This window comes from Danio rerio, chromosome 10 (assembly GCF_049306965.1).
Source record: "Danio rerio strain Tuebingen ecotype United States chromosome 10, GRCz12tu, whole genome shotgun sequence".
In the NCBI taxonomy this organism is placed as follows: Eukaryota; Metazoa; Chordata; class Actinopteri; order Cypriniformes; family Danionidae; genus Danio; species Danio rerio.
The window spans coordinates 37799289-37822500 of NC_133185.1; the positions used below are offsets into that span (position 1 = coordinate 37799289).

General features: G+C 37.1%; 1 protein-coding gene and 1 long non-coding RNA gene across 2 annotated transcripts in view; both read right to left on the reverse strand.

Annotated features, from left to right (window-relative positions):
* The window catches only part of LOC141376421 (uncharacterized), a 71678-nt gene extending 63454 nt beyond the window's left edge, over positions 1–8224 (reverse strand). Inside the window, exons 1-2 of the long non-coding RNA XR_012386448.1 lie at positions 8128–8224; positions 2291–2386 (exon numbers count right to left, since the gene is read on the reverse strand). This is a non-coding gene — a long non-coding RNA (uncharacterized lncRNA). The remainder of the gene's footprint in view (positions 1–2290; positions 2387–8127) is intronic.
* Positions 8225–14015: 5791 nt separating this feature from the next.
* The window catches only part of trim37 (tripartite motif containing 37), a 41217-nt gene continuing 32020 nt past the window's right edge, over positions 14016–23212 (reverse strand). Inside the window, exons 21-25 of the mRNA XM_009305495.5 lie at positions 23040–23195; positions 21840–22026; positions 19357–19475; positions 16386–16538; positions 14016–15098 (exon numbers count right to left, since the gene is read on the reverse strand). Of these exons, the coding sequence (XP_009303770.2) occupies positions 15040–15098; positions 16386–16538; positions 19357–19475; positions 21840–22026; positions 23040–23195 (674 nt within the window). The 3' untranslated portion in view covers positions 14016–15039. The remainder of the gene's footprint in view (positions 15099–16385; positions 16539–19356; positions 19476–21839; positions 22027–23039; positions 23196–23212) is intronic.

Genomic DNA, 23212 nt, shown 5'->3' on the forward strand with positions numbered 1-23212 from the left:
AATGGGTTACGTCAGGCGTTGCTGAACTGCATTGTGGATCCGTCGGCGCCGCTTCAGTGGCGTTGCTTCTGCAGAAGTTGGGACATTCTCAACTTTTCAAGGGCCGACAGAAGAGTCAGTCAATTAGATCGCTGTATGCAAATACACTAGGTCAGACAGTAACCGATTGCTGAATACTTTCATTGGCTGACACTGCTATGACGATCGCGTCAGCCCCAACTTCAGATACTCCCTCTGTCAAGCGCTGACGCTGAAGCCCCGTGTGAATGGGGGTTAGCTCTGCGAAATATGCGAAGTTCGCCCAACTTTAAAATGATTTTGAGGTGAAGGCAGAGGAGGAGGGAAAGGGCCGTCATCGCAGCTTGCGCCAATGGTTTACATATGGTGTCCTCAACCATTTAGAGGAATTTGTGGGTACGAGAGAAATCTCAGGTCTAGTGGAAGCAAATTGTGGCAGTAGGCTTTAATGAGGATAAGTGGGTCTGAAATGTTAGGATGAGCAAACCAAAATTTGATCTGACACCACTTTCCTCCATGTTTCCTCTGTTGTTGTTTACCGTGTCGGCGTCTCCACACACTCTCTTCCTTCAACATCATTGTCGCAAGTTTAATGACGTACAAAATGCCTCAATAAATCCGAACTGCCTGTTTACATGCTAGTCGCACTGTCACATATCTGATTTATTACCACATGTGAAGTAGGCCTGGGACCGATCTCTGAATCTCCGAATGCTTGTGTGTTTTTTTCGTGTTTACATGGTCAAAGAACAGATCCTATCTGTGTCACATATGAGCACAAAAATGGGAATTGGCTCACATTTAACTGGCAGTGTAAACGGGACCTCAGTCATAATAACTAGAAGGTGACCAGGGAGTTGCTTGGAAATGGAACTTTTACACCTAGTGTCAAGGTGTGTTTTGGTATATCATTTGATATGGAGACAGATTCACGTTTAAACATGGGCTGCATCCGAAATCACCTACTACTCAGTAGGTATTACATTTGCAATTGAATTTACTACACAACCATTAGAAAAGTATGTTCTATATAGTATGAATGCGAGTAGTATGAATGGAACTCAAATGTACTACATCTGCCATTTGTTATTATCGCATGATTTACCTGCGTCAGTTACATCGCTTCACTACTATTCATGAATTCTCTCATATTGCATCATGGAATAGTGTAGCATCCATCAGATGCACACTTCAGAATCCTGTCAGTAGTAGGTTTTTCCAGCATACTGTTTTTCGAATTTTATGAATTCAGACATACTACTCAGCTCGCATGTTTTTTTGCGTACTATATAGTATGGAAGTATGTGATTTCGGATGCAGCAACGGTGTTTAAATCCATTAACGCTCAACCACTTTATTGACGTTTACATGGACATCAGTAATTAAATGATTTGTCTTAATCTGAATATGACAATAATATAATTAAGGAGCATACACGACTTGTTTTTTGAATGTTCCTTTCATGATCCCGTTTTACATGTTATAGCGCTTAATTCGATTAACTTCATTGCTTCATTAGGCTATCCACATTATCTCTAGAGTTTCATGTATTGAAACATGAAACGGGTGTTTAATTTTCAAGTTGTCAACTTTTACTGCAATTTGGCAGTTTCACTTCTTATTCAGGAACATTTCATTCATGCTTCTGTGACAAACGCGATATTGGATGTGAGTACGATTTGCTGGAAGAGTGTTGATTTAATAGAATTTGATATTGCATGCTGAATGGGGGGAAAAAAACCTCCGCATTTCGCAATGCAGGTGCCTGTGGTTCTTCACTGACTTGGTAGGTGCAGAAAATAATGTCAAACAGCCATGTTTGTTTGGACTATCCTGTCGAAAAATGTGGCAAAAATCCTATGCGACGATAATAGTTTGATTACGGTGTTTACATGTCTGTACTGCACTTCAATAATGCGACTGAAATTGCTATACTCCGCATGTCTTAATTCTATTTCTTTTTATTTTGATTATGACCTTAATCGTAAAAACCGCTGTTAATATGGTCGACTCTTAATCAGATAATTGCCTTAATTGTATTAAAATCTGATTCTTGGCGTCCATCTAAACATACTCAGTGATTCCTTTACAGTCAGTGTAAACCAAAAGTTGCTGTGAGTTTTATTTCAGTATGTTGATATACTTCCAACTGAAATGGAATATTAGGTAGGGACGAGGCCTTCTTTTTGCACATTATTCCCTGTATACCATTTAACAGTAATTTAAATGAATAGTTCACACAGAAATGAAAATTCTGTCATTACTTACTCACCTTTCACTTGTTCAAAACATTGCAGTTTCCTTCTTTTGTTGAACACTGAAGAAGCTATTTTGAAGACTTCTGACTTCCATGGTATTATTTTTCCCACTATAGAAATGAATGAAGACCATCAACACGCATTTTTCAAGATATTTTCTTTTGAGTTCAACAGAAATAAAAAACTCAAAGCTTTAAAACCACAAGAGGAAGAGTAAACGGTACGTTTTTTTTTTTTTTTTAATTATATGCAAGCAAAATATAGTCAATAGCTATCAATATGGTGTGAAGATTTTCCAATGGGATTAAATTGACTTTCCACATGAGCTGTGCTCCGTACATACACTGTAAAACCCAACAATCAACTTTATCAAATGAAATGAGTGTAGTTAACTCAAAATTTACTGGAAGTTAATTATACTCATTTATAAAGAGTTTTTTAACTCAGTGTTGAAGGTAATGGGTTAATTAAATACCTCATTACATCAAATGGAGTAAGCTCACAGTACTCGTATAGATTAGTTTAACTCAAATGGTTTGTTACAATCGGCTTCTTCAAATGATTTGAGTTGTCTTATTGAGTTTTACAGTACTCAGTTGGTTTGAGTTCTCTTCAGTTATTGGGTTTTACTTTGCTCAAATTGCTTCGTTTACTCAAATGGTGTAAGTTCACAGTACTCATTAGGATTAGGTTTTGAACTTAAATGGCTTCACTGAAAAAAGTGATTAGTTACTTAAAGCGAGTAAACCAATTGCCTTAAAAGCAGAAAGTTGACTTGTAGGCTTGCAAGTGAACCCATTGTAACTTGGAACTGTTAAGATTACTTCATTTTTATAATTATGCTAATTATACTCACTTTTTTAAAATAACTAATCCCTTTTTACATAATCAGACTATTTTAGCACGTCTGTTTTCAATTAATTACTGTAATTATTACAATATTACATATTTGGTGCTTCATTACGTCTATAAAAACTACAATTATAGCCTGTATTGAATTTAGACACACTGGAGTCTGGAAAAGCAGATTTATTTAACTGTATGTAATTTTGCTACAGAAAAGCTGGGAAAAAAACGAATATAATAAAGGTGTACTGGAAAAAGTGATTAGTTTACTTTTATTTAAAAAAACGGAGTACAATTAGCATATAAAAATGAAGTCAACTTAAGAGTTCCTAGTTACAATGGATTTACTTACATTATTTTTGTAAAGTTAACTTGGTGCTTTTAAGGCAATGGGTTTACTTACTAAGTAAATAATCACTTTTTACAGTGTTGTTGCAATCGGTTTCCTAAAATGGTTTGATTTACCTTAGCCTTTTGGGTTTTACAGTATAGCTATACTTTTGATGATAAACAGAACATTGTTTGCATACAAAATATCACTAATGCGACACAATGAATAAGACTCTATCATATAATCGTTCAGAGCGGAGCTCTTAATAAAACATGGGTCATTTTATTTTGATTACGTTTATATTTGTGAGGCGGATTGGCTGGTAATGATGTACGATACATATTTGCGAACTGTTATAAATTCCACAAACCCCTAAATGTTCCTCCTATGGTCAGTATAAGCATAAATAATAACACTTGTGTAAATCTTAATCTAAAGTAGATTTTACAGCCTGTTCTCAGATTTCAAGTACAGAAAGTCCTTACCGCTGAAACACAAGACTTGTTTGTGACCCCTAAAGGCTTTCTGAGCCAGGACTTGTAATTATAGTGTCCGGCTGTCAGGCCCTGGCAATAACACAGGGCAATTTAATTGAACAAGCTGCCTTTTAATCAAGCTCCTTGCACTTCCTGTGGTGGCGACAATGTGAGTCCGTGTCACACATAACGTTTTGTGTCAAATATGTTTGAATCTAATTGGATATTGTCTAATTGGAGATTGTGGTTTCTTCATTTAATTGAGTGCTTTAATGAAAGTATTCTGAAAAGGCAGGATTGCTTAAGTTGTAGTTAAAGGTGCAGTAGGTGATCTGCCTAAATGCTAAACGGCTAGCATAATATCTCTCAAACACAATCCCTCCCCTGCTGTACAAAGCCACGCATCCTGAAAATTGTGAACGTGCACATTAAAGATGACAGAGACCCACTAGATAATGTCTAGTAAGAAAACTTTAAAGTATAATACTACAATTCTAAACAAAAAACTGCGTTATATCTAGCAAGTTTTCAGTTGTGTAGTTAGCAAGCAAAACTTGTCATATTGTGCAATATTTCATGCATGCAAGGATCGCTGGTCTCACTCTCTGTTCCTAAAGCGACTTCTGTATGCTTAGTGATTGGCCGGCAGTGTGCAGGAACTACACTTATTACTAAGCCATACTTAGATACTGTTTCAGACGGAATATTCAGAGTAGCATGGTAAACAATAAAGGGAGCACATCACAGGTTGTCAATGTTCAAAAATGAACCAATGTGAATATAAAACCAACTTCAGCTCAGTAAAGCAGGCTAGGCGGAACAGCGCTATTTACTGATGTTTGTTGTCAAACTAAATACAAATCTACATTATTGATGCTGTAAAAGGCCCTTATTAACCTGAAAATAGTCAAATCAATCGTTGATAATGATGATAATACAACACTTACCATCACAATTATCAGCACTTTTAATAGTTTATTTTACAGACTGTTGTTCTATTGGAGTTTTCATTCCAAAATGGCCGCCGCACCATCTAGTGGCTGTTTACCAAATTGCACTAGAGTGATGCCTTTTGGTGATTCTATGCTCTTTGCTTCAGGGATTATGTCATCGTGCAAACAGGATTTTAAAAAGTTTTGATTGAGCATTTGTTTTTAGCGCTGTCACCAGTGTCCATGTAACTGCGGCCCGCATGAACGCAAACCGGCAGATCTGCGTGAACGGGTGCACAAATCTACATTTTCTGACAGACAGTTTGGGCTACTTATCAGAATTATGGGAACTATCGGCCCAACATTGTTTAATTGGTGCAACATCATTTAGTCTTACCCAGAATATAAAAATAAATATAAATACATTTAGATCATTTACTTTAATCATTACTATTAAAATGTGAAGAGACTTTTAACCAGCACAACAAAAAAATGTTTCTGAAGACCATCACCTACTGCACCTTTAATATATGATGAACAGATTTAATCCTGCATTTCAGTCATATACAGTAGAAACATTCATCAGCTCAACTATTCCTGCGGTTATACGATTTCATAAAATATTTACTATGTTTTTGTGTAGGTTTTTTAGGGGGAGGGTAACAGAAAAACAGATATGAAGGCAAAATGGCTGAACAAAATAATTGTGTTTTTATTTATCTCTTAAAGTAAAATTTACAACACGTCATGTGAAATATGAACTCAGTTGGATTATCTGTTTATATATGTTAACAGTGACACGGTGGCTCAGTGGTTAGCACTGTCGCCTCACAGCAAGAAGGATGCTGGTTCAAGCGCTGGCTGGGTCAGTTGGCGTTTTCGTGTGGAGTTTGCATATTCTCCTTGTGTTCGCATGGGTTTTCTTCGGGTGCTTCGGTTTACCCCACAAGTGCAAAGACATGCAACACAGGTGAATCGAATAAACAAAATTGGCCGTAGTGGATGAGGGTGAATGGATGTTTCCCAGTACTGGATTGCAGCTAGAAGGGCACCCGCTCTGTAAAACCTATGCTGGATAAGTCAATAGTATCTGAATGCAGCCTTCATGATTGCATCACTCAGCGATGCAATGTCAAACACAATGCACTCAATGGAGTGAGTGATGTCACTGTGACGGGTAGGGCTAGGGGTGGGGTTATGGGAGCGCATTAAAAAGCATTGCATGCAGCTCAGACTGCACTGCACCAGGTCTGCATCCAGACCCCTCTCGGATAAGTTGGTGGTTCATTCCGCTGTGGCGACTCCTGATGAATAAAAGGGACTGAAATGTGTCCCTAACTCAAACTTTCCTCACTATCTCTTATCTATATCTCAGTTCTTCACAAGTGTCCTAAGACAAGGTGTTAAATAGTTTTTGAACAACTTTAATGAAAGGGTTTTGATTTTTTGGGTTGTGTGTCATTCATTCGTTTTCTTTTCGGCTTAGTCGCTTTATTAATCTGGGGTTGCCACAGCGGAATGAACTACCAACTTTTCAAGCATACGTTTTACACAGTGGATGCCCTTCCAGCTGCCACCCATCACTGGGAAACTGGGTCGCTAGTTAGAGCCTTGGCTGGGTCAGTTGGCATCAGGGCCGGAGTGGGACTCCTTTTCAGCCCTGGAGTTTCAAGCCTTAGACAGGCCCACCTCAGTTCACGACTGACTATATTAAAATAAGGTCATTTCCAATTCAGTTTCTAATGACACTATTACGTCTTTTTCAAGAAAAAAAAGCTGCTTTAGAACTTCAAATGTTCAACAACCTTGCAGTTTTATATGTCTTAACAATAAAAATGAAAAAAAAAAAAAAAGACTCAGGTGAGGATCGAATACGGATTGATGGCATCGTAACGCAACGTGCTGACCACTGGACCACAATGGCGCTGTTACATTTCTGTGGTCGGAATAATAGTTACATCATCATTATCCTGCAGGCTGCATTTTGCTCATGGGGCTGCGAAACAATAAATAAGAAGAGCGGAGTTGCGGCAAAATAATGAACAAAAAGAGTGAGGCTATGGTAAAATAAATGGGAAAAAAAGCACGACTGCTGAGAGTAGAGAGCAGCTAGAAACACCGGCCCTTGCGGCCAAAAAATGGACCGGCCCACCGGGAATTCTCCCGGTTCGCCAATCCGGGCCTGGTTGGCATTTCTGTGTGGAGTTTGCATATTCTCCCCGTGTTTGCGTGGGTTTCTTCCGGGGGCTCCAGTTTCCCCCTCAGTTCAAAGGCATGCCATACAGGTGAATTGGAAAAGCTAAATTGTCCGTAGTGTATGTGAGTGAATGAGTGTAAAAGGATGTTTCCCAGTGATGGGTTGCGGCTGGAAGGGCATCCGCTGCGTAAAAATATCTGCTGGATAAGTTGGCGGTTCATTCCACTGTGGCACCGCCAGATTAATAAAGGAACTCAGCCAAAAAGAAAATGAATGAATGAATGAATTAATATATATAATGATTAACCTTGCTGGAATAACCTGAATAATTTAAACATTTGCATGTGAATAAAAGTATAAATAAATCTGTTGATCCTAAAAAGTGATACAGTCTCCTCAAAAGATATAAACTGAACATTGTGAATGGTTTTGGTGCGGAGGGTCAGAACTCTGTGGAATGATCAAGACAGTGAGAAAATGGTTCATTTTAAGATTATCTACCCCTGTGATGAAATACAGAACACCCTATAGTTCCAGTTCTGCTTGTAATTCAGTGTTCATCAGTACAGTTGTTTGAAGAATGGCACAAAAAGCATCTCCTGCTCTGTTGTGGTTCGTATTAAATTTTAAACGTTGTTAAGTTATTAATGTATACAGTGAAGCACTTCCTAACCAGTCCATGGTGTACTTTAGAGAGCTTTTCCTTTTCAAATATGCAGTTTACGTAATTGTTACACAAAACACAATATGTTATGCACTGTATTTTCCTGTCTCATGCTGCCATTGAAAAGCAAGCAGGAAGGTCAAACAGACTATAACTAATTTAAAACAAAATCATGGATATGTTCGGTTAAAACAGCAGCGTTAAGACAGTAATATATATGTTATCATATATTTATCAGAAAATATATCCCAGTGTCACACACATGAAAAAAACACGTAAATAATTCAATATTTTCGATTAAAAATTGGCAAAAATGTTTATCAGTATTACTGGTTGGTCGTTTGGTATTTCTAGCGTAAAACAGTTGTCACATCATATATTTATTCACCGACTAACGTTACTCACTTTAATCTCGTTTAAAAACTAAGCTTCACGCTGGAGTTCATTTTGGCGTCTGACGGTGAAAATAAGCCCCGCCTACTTTAATTTGATTGGCCATCTCAGTGTATTTGGCCGTTATGAGAGCCGCTAATGGTCTGGTTTTGTTTGAATATTTAAATTCAAAACCCGTATCAATATAAACAAAACATCACAGAAATTGAAAAAATATTAACCTTTTTTCCTCATGGTGTTAAATACTGAAGGCACATTAGAAAATTGAACAACTTTTCATTACAAATAATAATAATTAATTCAAGCTTAATTTTCAGTAGTCCATGTATAATTTTAAGTATCATTAATGCAATATTTTAATTCAACGAACTTGCATACGTATAAATGTATTAATTGAATACTTGCCGATAAACTTGTTTACTTTTAACTTTAACTGTAACTGCAAACTTTAGGTACAAAAGTAGTAGTCTTTTTTTATTATTTGTACTGAAACTACATGCGAACTTGTACTTATTGTTTACTTGTTGTAATTTATAAAATCACGCTTTGTAACTGTATACTGTCAGCAAGTGTTTGGAATGTTTTATTTGAAGTGTACTTGTAAGATTTCTTTAAAGGTATAGTTTACCCAAAATTAAATATAGCCGACCCCATAACTGACTCATCCTCAATCCATCCTAGGTGTATTCCTTCTTTCAGGTGGACACAGTCACAGTAGGCCAAAAGCATTTAAATCTGACATAACCCATATGCCGCCTGAGGGTTTTTTTTATATATATATTTTAATTTTTTTATTGAAAATACAAAATCCAAATACAACAAAAAGGGATTCAACTTTACAACTTGTGTGTCACATATGGAAGGCTCAACACAATAATATACAAAGATACAAATATAATATACAAAAAATATTCAAGCTAAAATAAATCCAAGAGTGAAAGGAAAACACACAAAATAAATAAATAAATAAATAAAAAATAAGTACAACATAGATATCATCTATGGCAAGTTATATACCCGCCTGAGGGTTAACGCATGTCTTGCCGACAGCTATAGCTCTCTGCTACTCTCACGTGGTTGCCCACTGAGGCTAAGTAGTATGGTCAGTACCTGGATGCAGACCACATGGGAAAGCTAGGTTGCTGCCGGAAGTGGTGTTAGTGAGGGGGTGCTCAATCTGCGGTCTGTGTGGGTCCTAACGCCCCAATATATTGAGGGGAATTCTATAATATTTAATGACCTGGTCCTGACTCTCTGTGGTCATTAAAAATCCTAAGAGTTCCTTTGTAAAAGAGTAGGGGTTTACCCCGGCATCATGGCCTCCTAACCATCCCATATCTTACTTGGCTTCATCACTCTGTCTCCGCTGGTGTGTGGTGTGTGGACTGGCGCAATATGGCTGCCGTCGCATCATCCAGGTGAATGCTGTGTAAGGTCCACCCAGTTGGCCCAATGAAGGTGTCCACTGGTGAATGAAGCTTCACTGCATGTTCGGCCTTTCCAGCGCATGATGTTGTTCAGTTGACCTTTAACTCATATCTGACTCCAATCGTCATATGAAGTGGTTTAGAATACTAATGTGTTTATCTTTCATTTTATCTGACTCAAATCATAAAACATTAAGAAGATTATATCAATATATAATTTAGATGAACAATTGAACCTTTTGTTTTTACTCGTAACTATTTGCTGATTCCGATGCTCGTGTCGCTCAGAATCACCTCGGCCGGTGACATTTCTCACGGTCACACTCTCGTCAGTCTTGATCACTAAACAGAGGTGACTTTTATATGGCCACTCTTATGCTTCCTCATCCTCAAGTATTTTTGATTAGTCTCCTTAGATGTACACCCTTGAGTTTTACATTACAAGCCCTCCATTAAAGTTACTAATTTTGTTCTGCCTGCATGTTTTTTTTCTCTCTCAAAGTGCTTATAGACATCGACTTGCATTACATTACATTTAAAAAAAATACATATTTTCCTGCAAATACATTTTTGGGGGGTGCATTATCCATTTAATACGTTATCAGTCAGGTAAACACAAGCAAGGCACTTTTAGTTTAGCTATATCCATCAAAACATTGAGTTCTAGTAGGCTGCAGGCTAAATGCAGACTAAGCCAATTATCCTCAAGTGTAATTTTAAGTAGTTCTAAGAAGTACCTGAAAAGTGGACCGAAAGTATACTTAAGTTGTCTTCATGAATATATACGGTAATTATATCCTCCTGAAAGCTAAGTCTGTGAAGGATGCTTAGCTACTCGAGTTAAAAACGTTAACTTTTTTTATGGTTGACTGGTCCAGATTTGGATTTCTCCGAAAACAGGATTTTTGTGTTCCTCTCTCTGGACTTGCAGTAAATTAAAACTGTGTATTTAGAGTTTAACACTTTCCAAACAAACAAACAGTCCGCCATGTTACATAAATCCCATGAAACTGCTTGAAGATCGGTCATCTGCGCGCACACGTTCAGCGGATGAATTGAAGGGAATGTAATGGGTTTATACTCCTGGACTAGGTATAGGTCTCTGATATTGTTATGAAGACATGCTGTAATGGATCCGGGATCGAGACTGAAGTGAACACGGGAGGCTGTGAGTGTTGGCAGGAGGACAGAAACAGAGCCAACACTCACTCATCCACATAAACACTGCTGAGCTTATTCACACACAGCACAGATCTGGCACTGTGTGGCGCACAGACTAGACCAGACAGCAGGCACGCACGCACGCGCACACACACACACACACCCTCCTGAATATTTCGCCCCAATTTCTGTTTAAAGGAAAGAAGTTGCTTAAGAGAGCAAATAATATTGACCTTATAAATGGCTTAAAAATGTTTAAACTGCTTTTATTCTTGCTGAAATAAAACAAAAAGGACCTTCACCTGAAGAAAAAAATATTATAGAAAATACAGTGAAGAATTCATTGCTCTGTTAAACATCATTTGGGAAATATTTGAGAACAATAATAAGAAAAAAAGTCACAGGAGGACTAATAATTTTAACTTCAACTCTATATGTGGTTTATGAGGGTATCTTCATAGGTGCAATGTATTTTAAACTGTAAAAGATTATTATATGGGCTTACCCTTGCCCTAAACCCAACCCTCACAGGAAATCTGTGGCACATTTCAAATGTAAAAGACCTCATTAAGTATGATTTTAAAGCGAAATACACCAACGAAATGCTGGGTTGCACACAATGCCTTCATGTTTTCCCAACACAAATCGTTTAAGTTAACTTAATTTTTTTTTTACAAATTTAACTCATATGAACATAAAACAATTAAGTTGTCCACCTACAAAAAAAAAGTCAAGAGTTGTGTTGACGCAACTTATTTTAAAAGACCACCTTTGATAAAAATCAATGCTTGCAAGCTGTTTGGACAGAACTATGTGCAAGTATAATGCGTCCACTGTCATACTGGAGTGATAGAAACACAAGTTTCTCTTTTTATTTTTATTATTTTTTTTTACTAATTTCCTGACTTTTGAAATAGGACCCGAATGCCAGTGATTTTGAGGTCCGCCGCAACGTGATGTAGCCGTGCGATTTTCCCTGCCCACCAATAGATTGACAGGCACAATGTTTCAATAATGACACGTGGACGTATTTTTGCAAATACACTGGTATTACAATATTTGTTATAACTCTCTGTGATTTTTTAAAAAGTTTAAAACAGCCTGTTTGTAATAAAGACAGTAAAATCACTATACCGCTATAATCACCCAGGCCGCATAGTGTCAGGAAAAACTAATGTGTGTACTGCAAACATCATTTCTGTGTGACTTAAATAAGCTTGAATAGACCACCACAAATACATAAAATAAATTTGGTCTTTTTGACTAATGAGCTGTATTTCAGCTTCATCCATGTTTCTCTCCATCACTGACTGCTGTTTATCTAACGTAACCATAGACTGTAAAAGATATGGACGTAGTAATCGTGATGTCACCCATAGGTTTCTGAAGAATGCAAAACAAGGTGTGGCCAACTGTCGCCATTTTGTTCGAGCGTCATCGCAACAACCGGGGGATACCAAACAAGGGCAAAGAGGAGGAGTGTGAGCGGAGCTAATGGCGCCTTCTAGCATTTTGCTTAGACAAGCTTTTCTTTAAGAGAAACGCTTAATACTTCATACTTGTATATGCCGAGCTTAGCAGCTAATCAGCCGCAATCAGCTGAATTATGCGACTTAATATAACCGAATCGGATGAGTTATAAAAAATAAAAAATAAATCACCCCCTCACAGTTGTCATGAAGGATAATATTAGCTATATGTAAAAAAAAATATTTTTTGTTTCAGGTTGTAAACTTTTTTTTTTTCCAGTTGTGAAGCGGAACATTTTAACGGTGGGCTCAATAGAAATTTGCTCTATTATAGAGACAGGACTATAGCAGAATTTCGATGAATTGTAGTTTCAGTTACTTAATTGCTTCTTGAGGGAGAGCAGGAGGTTGCCGCTTGGACGTAATGCTGGAAAAACAGACACACACATGGGACCAGTGGGAAGAGAGAAGCAACTCATTTGCATTTGAAGCCACACCCTACAAAAGCAGCTACACTGTACTTAAGCATCAAAATGGGCAGATTTCGGAGGCTATAATAAATGATCTAATGGGTATTTTGAGCTGAAACTTTACAGAGAGATTCTGGAGACACCAAAGTGGTATCTTACATTCTGTAAAAGGGGTAAAATAGGTCCCCTTTAAATAAGTAGTTTGAACGAGCAGCAAAAATCTTTTGTTGAGTGTATGAGGACACTTTAAAATTGTAAAACCCCTAGGTCATATAGCTACCCATGTCATAACTGAATTGAATTAAACAAGTAAACGCAGATGTAAGCCTCAAAATCTACTCATATAAACTATTTTAAGTGTTTGAGCCTGCTTTCATTTTTAATGTAATTTGCTTAATAACACAAAAAAATAAAAATAAAATAAATCACCACAAAAAAATAAATAAACTAATAAAGATTAATCCGTTTACAGGGACTAAGATGAAGGAAACTTAACACAATTGTTATAATACTTGCCATTTTAACTTCACACCTTTAAAAAAAATAATAATAAAAAAAATAAATAAAAACAACTGCTACTAATATATTTAATTAATTTTATTACATTAAATTATTATTATTTGTTCTATTTACATATGACAAGGCAAAGAATGTCACCCAAGAAAAAAAAAAAACATCACATCATTTATTTGTTAAGATTTTAATTTAGATAAATATACAGTACATACCATTTACTCCAGTTTGTTTTGGGCCCAAATAAAATTTTTATAAACATGCTAGAAAGAAAGAAAGAAAGAAAGAAAGAAAGAAAGAAAGAAAGAAAGAAAGAAAGAAAGAAAGAAAGAAAGAAAGAAAGAAAGAAAGAAAGAAAGAAAGAAAGAAAGAAAGAAAGAAAGAAAGAAAGAAAGAAAGAAAGAAAGAAAGAAAGAAAGAAAGAAAGAAAGAAAGAAGGAAAAAAAAGTAAACAGGAAGTGTGCACAGCAAACAGACTGCCTTTTTGTTCCTCAAATGAACATACAATTAATACTCTTATTATTGTTACAGCACAAAGAACAGCATTAGATTTACATTGAATGGCTACAGGAACACCGTTAACACTGCTTTAGGCTTTGCAGAGACCATAAACATGCTTGAGGGGAAAGAAACTGACCTGTTGTTAAATCTTATCCCAGCGATTAAACAGCAAAAGCATTACTTGCTGTACACTTTACAACCAAAATGTCACATATTTAGCAGACTGTACTGAGCGGAAAGCGGTGCATGCAGCAAGCTCCAGCTGTTGATAATGCTATGATGTTTGTTCGCAACATAAACGCTGCGACATCCACACTTGGACCCACCTGAGACTTTGGTTATTAAAGTTTGTAAATACCTTTTATTATCTAGTAGGGAGTTAACATTGGTTAAAATAATGACTAAAACAATAATAATGGGAATGTACTAAATTCATAAGTGAGCTGTGCAATGCGAAATAAGTCATATTTGTACTTTATAAGAACAATCACATCACTGCGAGAGAGAGAGAATGTTATTTGAACTTTTATCGGCTCAACGTTCCCTTTTTGCAGACATTTAGTCAGTGTAAACTTGTTTAGTTGATTGGTGCATTGGACAGATTAGTGTCCATATGGTCGAAGTAAAATAAGAAAAAAAATGTACTAATATCTATAAATAATCTGCACGGAGAATAAAGTTAGGTGAAATGGTAACAGAGCAGCACCTGTATTAACATTCTTTAACTGAAAAATAACAAATAAAAACTCTTTCTGCCAGGAGATAACAATTGTGACTGTTTAAATCAGATATGCGCAAAATATAAACAAAATAGGAGTTAACATCTATAGAGTTAACATACCGCAATTATAAAAGTTAAGAGAAAGTGAAAATGTATTTTAATTGACACAAAAGTCAGATTTAGGATTTTAATCTTGTAATTTTGAGAAGAAAAAAAAACACATTTTTGAGAATTGTGAGAAAAAAATATCTGACTTTTGAGAGTCACTTTTTTTTTTTATTTCGTGGTAGAAATAGACTTATTAACTTAAAACGGACAAACAAACAGCTTAAGTTTGTTTGTCATCTCCCTATAAACTTACTATAATAAGCAGCACCGAACAAAATAATGTAGTATATATAACTCTAAAATGATTATCATCAAGTTAAGCACATAAACTATACACCTTTGTGTTCATAACGGAATGTTACGCTTTTATAATCCATAGCGAATAAAGGAAATGCTCTCTCGCTCATCCTGAAAGTGGCGTTTTTCTGAAATAGCATACATAGTAGCACACAGAAACATAGAATTCCGCTCTATGGGAACATAAATAAGTGCACAGACATAAAAGTAAAGAGGACATTCAACTCAGGAGGCGTCACGTCACACCGTTTAAGAGATCATCTTTCTGTACTTTCCTCAGCCGTGAAACTCAGATCATCAGGGATCAGTTGCTCACCTGAGAATGACACACACACACATACTTCAGCAGAACTCGCACAAAACATCATTTCAAGAGTTCCCACATAGAAATGCTTGGCGTTTATAGCAGGTTTGGCATGCTGTCTTGGGAGAGAACCCTGAGCTTGGAGATACTTGAGCCCAAGGCTCCCGCTCGGTTAATAAGCACATTAATAAGGGGATCCGAGATCAGGTAGGTCTCGAGAGCATCCCCTTAGAAAAGGGAGGAAAGGAGGAGATGGGGTGGAAGGGGGGATTCTTCCAAAACGAAGATAGAGCAGTAGAGAAAACGATCCATTTACAGTAAGCTTGGACCACTCTGACTGGATTATTGATTACAGATGAGCAGCCAATCATGCTCAATCATATCACATGCTCCTCTCGATATTAGTTTATGATACTTCACTTTAGTTGAAGACTGACTTTCTGCGCTTCATATTTTAAAATACAAATGTTTAAATTTATTTTTTTTAAAAAGTTAAATAATCACGATTAAAGACGGGCGACATGGTGGCTCAGTGGGTAGCACTGTGGCCTCACAGCAAGAAAGTTGCTGGTTTGAGTCTAGGTTGGGTGAGTTGGCATTTCTGTGTGGAGTTTGCATGCTCTCCTCGTGTTAGTGTGGGTTTCCTTCGGTTGCTCCAGTTTCCCCCACAGTCCAAAGATATGCGCTATAGGTAAATTAAATAAAACTAAATTGTCTGTACTGTATGTGTGTGAATGAGTGTGTATGGATGTTTCCCAGTAAAGGGTTGCAGTTGGAATGGCACCCACTGTGTAAAACGTGCTAGATAAGTTGGCGGTTCATTCCACTGTGGCGACCCCAGATTAATAAAGGGACTAAGCTGAAGGAAAATGAATGAATGAATGATTAAAGGCATGCTTTTGCCACTAGAGGGTGCGTATTCACAACAAACAAAGTAAATTAGCGTTGGTTAACGTTTTTTTTTCCCATTTGGCCGACTGGATATGGCCCAAGTACGTGCGAGCAGGAAAAAAAAAAGGTTCACATGGAATGCCTTGTGATCATGGAATGGCTGGGTTATCAGTGCGTTTCTCGTTTCTGCTTAGTCTTCATCCATTCATTATTCTTCCTTCACTTTGTTAGCATTTTTATTTTGTTTACTTCCCCACCACCCTGTTTACTTTTGAAACCCACCACCCTACTTTTTCAGATTTCAGGAAGTGGACGCATCTTAACTTATGTTTTGTGGTGACCCTAAACCTAAATGTTTAATATCTCAAGAATCAAATGGAGTCAACTCTTGTTAGCAGTGATGCAAACCTGTGCAGGGCAGAGTTCTGGTGTCAAACGCACTGGTGTCTCCAGCCTCCAGAGGCACCACTTCATCCTCGTTCTCATTCTCTGTGTCGCAGTCCAGCTCACTGTCACTGCTCATGCTGGGCAACACATGATGAGGCTTCTGACTAAGCACACCTAAAGAGACAAAAAAAAAAATTATACTGCTGAAACTGGCTTTTCTGCATTACTTACACTACCAGATCAGTCCGATTTGTAATGTTTTTAAAATAAGCATATTCTGCTCTCCAAGGCTGCATTTCAAGAGTTCACACCTTAGCTGATGATTGATTATAAAGCTTGTTTGGCATGCTGTTCTGGGAGAGAGCCCTGAGCTCATAAGATCCTCGAGCCCAGGGCTCCCACCCGAAAAGGGAAGTTTGAGCTCAGGTAGATTGAGAACTCCCCTTCTGTAGTAGCTAATGAACAGATAGTGATTGCTCTTAAGACATAACTACTTAATAGGAGCATGTCTATGGTGCCGATTTGGATTAGTCAATTAACTTAAGTTGTATGTTTTTGGAAGGTGGAAGGAAACCCACGTGAGCACGGGGAGAATGAGTGTATGGGTGTTTCCCAGTGTTGGGTTGCAGCTGGAAGGACATCCGCTCTGTAAAACATATGCTGAATAAGTTGGTGGTTTATTCTGCTGTGGTGACCCCTGATGAATAAAGGGACTAAGCTGAAGAAAAATGAATGAATATATGAATTAGGGCTGCACGATATTGGAAAAATCTGACATCGCGATATTTTGTTTTTCTGCAATAGATATTGCGATATACTTTGTTATACTTGGAAAGAATCTTTGGTCACACTTTATTTTAAGGTTCAGTTATCGCTCTTAGCAAACCATTTTGACTTTTGCTTCAATAAACTCGCTCCTTATTATAAAAATTGGCTCCTTATTAATAGTTATTAAGGTAGATTAGGTAGGATGTAGAATAAGATCATACAGAACGTGCTTTATAAGTACTAATAAGCAGCCGATATCTCAATAACATGCATGCTAATAAGCAACCAGTTAAAAGAGAGAATTGCTCTTCCAAGGGGTACCAAATGCATTAACTTTGATTGACTGGGATGATTCTGTAGCGGAGTAAATCATGCATAACATGTAATAAACAAACTACAAGTAAAGATAAAAGTGAAATAAGCAGTGCATGCATTATGGTTTTGTATATGTAAATGATAATTACACTGCAAAGCCAACTCAACATTGAATATCTTTGCGTTGAGACTATTGTGAATGCACACACTGCGATATCAATGCTATAACGTTATATTGTGCACCCCTAGTATGAATGATATTTAAAAAAATAAAATAAAATAATAATAATAACAATAAAATGTAAAAATATTTCAGTATATTACAGTTTTAAAGAGGTGGTCCACTACGATATCATATTTTAAACTTTAGTTGATGTGTAATGTTGCTGTGTGGACATGAACAGCATCTCTGAATGTGAGACACTCAAACTTCAATGCAAAGGGAGCGAACGAATTTGGGGACTACAAAAAAAATACATCCGGGCTAAAAAGATCACAAGTGTTCCAGGTTACGCACATTCACTGCGCACACACCGCGCAAAGCAAAGCGGGGTGGCCACAGACTTGTTAGTAGAGAAAGGAAAATGCAGTCCAAACACTGCTATTTCCATGGATCTTGTTCTGTTTCACTATTTGGCCAAGGGACGTGACTCAAAGAGAGAAACGCTTAGTTTAATTTTAATTATGTTCCAAAAGATTATAAAAAGTTAAAGCTTTCTGTGCAAAGCATTTTACAAAAGGACAGCTTCCACAATTGGTCGCAGTTGAGTGCTGGATTCAGTCTACGATAAAAGAAGCTGTGGATTATGAGCCACAACCTGTAAGTAATTTATGTTAAAATTGATATCTTCCATGCATAGATTCCAGCGTTCACTGTAGGCTATGATGTAGTAAGGACGTAAACAAAAATTTAAACAACGAGAATTGCGTTTTGTCAAACATATGTATCCGTTTTCTCCCCATGTAAACATCATCGTCAATCGTCTCCAGCAACTGCAATGTATCTTTATGCGTCAGCAGTCTGTGAGTTTTACATTTGAAATAATGGAGTATATTATGTACAGACATCCCAAGTCTCCCTGAGGTCCCACCACCAACCCCTCCCCTACCCGTTTCGATACTCAAGATGGCAGCAATGCATTGTTGAGCACGTGTTGTACTATTACGGTAATTTCGTCAACTGATTTTCTCAGAATAAAGAAAATACCACATCACATCATTTATTCCTTTTTCGGCAACATACGTTTCATTATTTATTTATTTACAAAAGTGTGTTGTTTTCAGAACGGGTTTGTCCGTGCTTTCAGTATATTTTTATTTATTCATTCGGCAAAACATACTCTTTACAAATGCCTGAAGTGCGTTTTAATTTATCCTAGCCTTACTACAATACAATGTCATTACGATTGCATTTTAATGACATGGTTAAACCTCAGAAAGTGAACAAAAAATCAAAGTAGATTTTACCTGCTATTTATTAGAAACGGAGACTTTACAGCAATCTTATAATGTATCATTTCCTATATACACTAGTATGGGATGCAGACAAGCCATCAGCATTTCATTTCAGTATTCCTCCTCTTATCAATGAACAAAAAACACAAAAATAAAAAACGTATCATTCAGAAATACTCTTTCAATACATATAAAAATCTTACTGATCTAAAACCTTGGATGTGTAGTGAATGCTTTATTTCCTCTTGCAATCATGCAGCACATAAGGAAGTGTTACTCATCGTCAGCCTTCTGGAGAATGAATAATTGTAATATCCTGAGAACTCATCTCATTTGATGTGTAGTTAAATGACAGCGTGTTCGTTCGCAGTGCGTGCAGTGACTCATCCATGCGGTGTGATCGTGAGTCGTGTTGTTTATTTGGAGTTTTTGAGAACAGATCTTCATGTCTTACCTTCATCAGGGTGCGATGAGGAAGAGGAAGATGGTTCAGCCAGTGACAGAAGTGACTGATGGATCTCGCCGGCGCTCTCTAGGTCACAGGTCAGAGAGCTGTCCGTCAGCAGCCCAGGCCTGTGGGATGTAATAGAATTAACACTGGGAAAATACTGCTGTCTTGTTCTTTAATTTAAAAACATGAAAATTTTGAAGAATTTAAATACAAAAAATCCACTGCAAAAACAAAACAAAATAACAGCAAAACAAAACTAAATTAAAAGCACAATATCTCATTTTCACCACTAGAGGGCACATGTTCACAACAAACAAAGTCGAAATTTGATGATGTCGTGACTGTATGTAGAATTGTGGGAGTAGTGGTCTTCATCACATCCTATGGGACTGCAGAAACCATGTTCATGGATGAGTTGAAGTATTCGATACTTATTATTGTAGTAGTATGAAGAAGAGGAAGACTGTAAGCCGTCAAAGTGAAATGAGAGTGCTGAAGCAATTGCTTTTATAAGTTGAGAGCAAAAAACATAAATGCAGCAGAGCTTATATTATGCCATACACAGTCCACCGCTTAAAAATCTTCTTCTCCACGTGATTTGCATTGACTTCAAATCAGAAATTGAGTGTAACATAATTAGCATGGCTAATAGTAGTTAATACACTAGTTAAAACAGCTCATTTCAGTTAGCCCCGATAACCCAGAGGGTAGTGTATCGATTGCACACTTCGGTGTTCGAGGCGACCCAAGTTCGATTTACGGCTTGAGGTCTTATGCAGATACTTTCCCTCCTTCTGCCCCCATAATGTCCACTGTCTTATAACATTAAAGGTTAAAAACCCCTAAAAATGTATAAAAATATATATAAAAATTAGGTGCATCACAGTGGCGGAGTGTGTAGCATGATCGCCTCACACCAAGAAGGTCGCTGGTTCGAGCCTCGGCTGGGTTGGTTGGCATTTCTGTGTGGAGTTTGCATGTTCTCCATTCTAGGGGTCGCCTGATGATTTCCGAAAATGTATGTACTTTTATTAAACGATAAAAATTTACCATATTTGATTTATACCCCACTGAAGAGAAAAATAGTCTTTATAGTTACTATATAATTACTATAATAGCTTAAAGTTCTATTGGATTGTGACCCCTGGGCTACATTATATATATATATATATATATATATATATATATATATATATATATATATATATATATATATATATATATATATATATATATATATATATATATATATATAAATATATATATATATATATATATATATATATATATAAATATATAAAAGACACAGCAATAGCGTCATATGCAGCAGATTGATTTTATAACACCAGGTTAAACTTTCTGGCCCATTTACAGCACTGACATACATAAAAAAAAAAAAAATCAATGAAGAACAGACTTGAGTCTATTGGTGTGTGTGCGTCATTGTATGCAAGGTTTCTGTATTTATAACCACCTCAGAGGATATTGAGGGTCGCGAATCACTGGCATTATCATTTTGGGGGCCGCGGGCTGAAAAGTTTGGGAACCCTGTCTTATGAAATAATAAAGGCTTTTTAATCTAATTAGTACATATTAAGGCCCTATCTCAATTCTACCCCTTAGTCCTTACCATTAAGTATTCTTATTCTATTCTTACCTATGTCTCAATTATGTTTAGTTTCAAGGCAAGGGCTAAGGGGAAGAGCTAGATACCCCTCGAAACTGAGCTTTTAAAAGGACCACACTCTACATTGTAGATGCTGTATTTCCCAAAAGACACCATCTACAACGGCAACATGGCAGCACACGGATGAAGGAGATGCACAAATTATTATTTTTTGTCATTATTACAAATTTTTACAACAAACAAGTATATGTTTTAATATATTCATAACTGCATTTGTGTTTTACAGTTATTCTTAAAAAAAGTAAAGATAAAAAAAACCCCGCTAAAATAGCTCAATTTTGCTATCTATAATCCATAATAATAACTCCTGTAGAGCAGTCCCACAACATTCTGACACTCGATGACACTCGAATACCCTGGCAGAAAAGTCCAGAGACTGGGAATTTGAACTGGCAAGTTATCTATTTTCAAGACCTGAGGTGAACCATAAGCAGCTGCTCTGAGTAGTATGCCAATAAATGTCACGTAAAATGGTATTTAAGCTCACATTGGAAGCATTTAACACTGAATAAAGTACATAATCAGAACCTAAGGTGATCATGATTTTAATAATATATGCTGTTGTTCTTTGGTGGTGCTAACAGAAAGTTAGGACAAAAACTCATTTTAACATGGAAAAAGATACCTTTTATAGCATGTCGCATTTTCACGTGTAGTTTGGACACAGTATAATGAAACAAGTGAAAATCAGTGCATCTGCAACTCTCATTCAAGCACATTTATTGGATTTACTAGTGAATAAAAAAAAACACAGAATTTGAATCCGCTCCACCACTGATGGCTTGTTTTTATACGTTACCCGATCGCTGTAGCTCTGTGCTGTTTGGTGGCGGGTGCAGACGCTCCATTGAGAGCAGAGATGCTGAACAGGTCTGAAGCTCCATACAGCAGATCCTCGTGTTTGGAGCCAGAGGCCTTATCAGAGGATGAGGAGCTGCTTCCCAGAGAGGGAGGAGAACTCTGAACACTGCGCGCTTTCAGAGAGCCTGCAAAACACAGATAACGTCATCTCAAATGCCTAGTTTCTCAAAAGTCTCTTTGCTTTTCACCAAATTAATCTGTTCAACAAAAGTTGAGTGTTTATTTGAACGACTAGTTGATGAGTCTGGCATGGACTCATTTGGAATGAAATCTTTGATGTTTGATCAACACTAAATTCCAACATTAATGGTTACCCACTGAAGCTACGCAGGGTTGAGCCTGGTCAGTACCTGGATGGGAGACCACCTTGGAAAACTAGGTTTCTGCTCTGGCCTTTGTGGGTCCTAGTGCTGCAGTATACTGTACGTTGCTCAGTGTTTATTATGTCAGAAATTTAAACCGTGTTTGGGTCCACATCAGCCTTGAAAAATTAAGCTGGATAGACTGACTTGACACTAGAGCTGCATGAAATTGGGAAAAAAGATATTGTCATGTTTTATTTTTCCAAAACAAATATTGTGAGCTGAATACAGTTTTACAAGATGGTTGTGAATGCTTTCACATTCAAATAAAATATGTTTTATGGTGAGAGCAGCTTGACAGTACTCACATGTTGGTGGTGCATCATTATTCAGTAAATACAAATGAGTCCACTCAAAAATTTTAATTCTGTAATTATTTACTTAGCCTTCGCTTGTCGCAAACCTGTTTAAGGTTCTTTCTTTAGCACAGACACACACAAAATATTTTGAATAATGTTGGAAACCTGCATCCATTCACTTCTACAGCATTTGTTTTTCCTAGTATGGAACTCAATGGCTACTACCTACAAATATCAAATATTTCTCTAAATATGTTTTATGCTCAACAAAAAAAAAAAGAAACTCAAAGGTTTTGAACCACTTGAAAATGAGTAATTGATACTTAACGTAAAGTTTTGTTGATGGGTTAACGATCAACAAACGTGAGCATGTTTTTCCAAACTTGATTAACTGGTGGACGACTAGTTGACAAATGTCAAGTTGTGTTGTCCCTTACTTGGGAAATAATACTGAGAGGAAGAGTGTAGCATACGCACCATCCAAAGAGGAGGGTCCAGTTGTAGCAGGTTCAGTTGGAGACTCTCGTCCGGCTCCTCTGAGCTCCTTCTCTCCAGCATCCACAGTCCTGCGCAGGGACAGAACACCCAGAGCCCCCACACTCTCCTGCTTGGGGGAACCAGACTTCTTTCCACCTAAAACAAACAGCAAC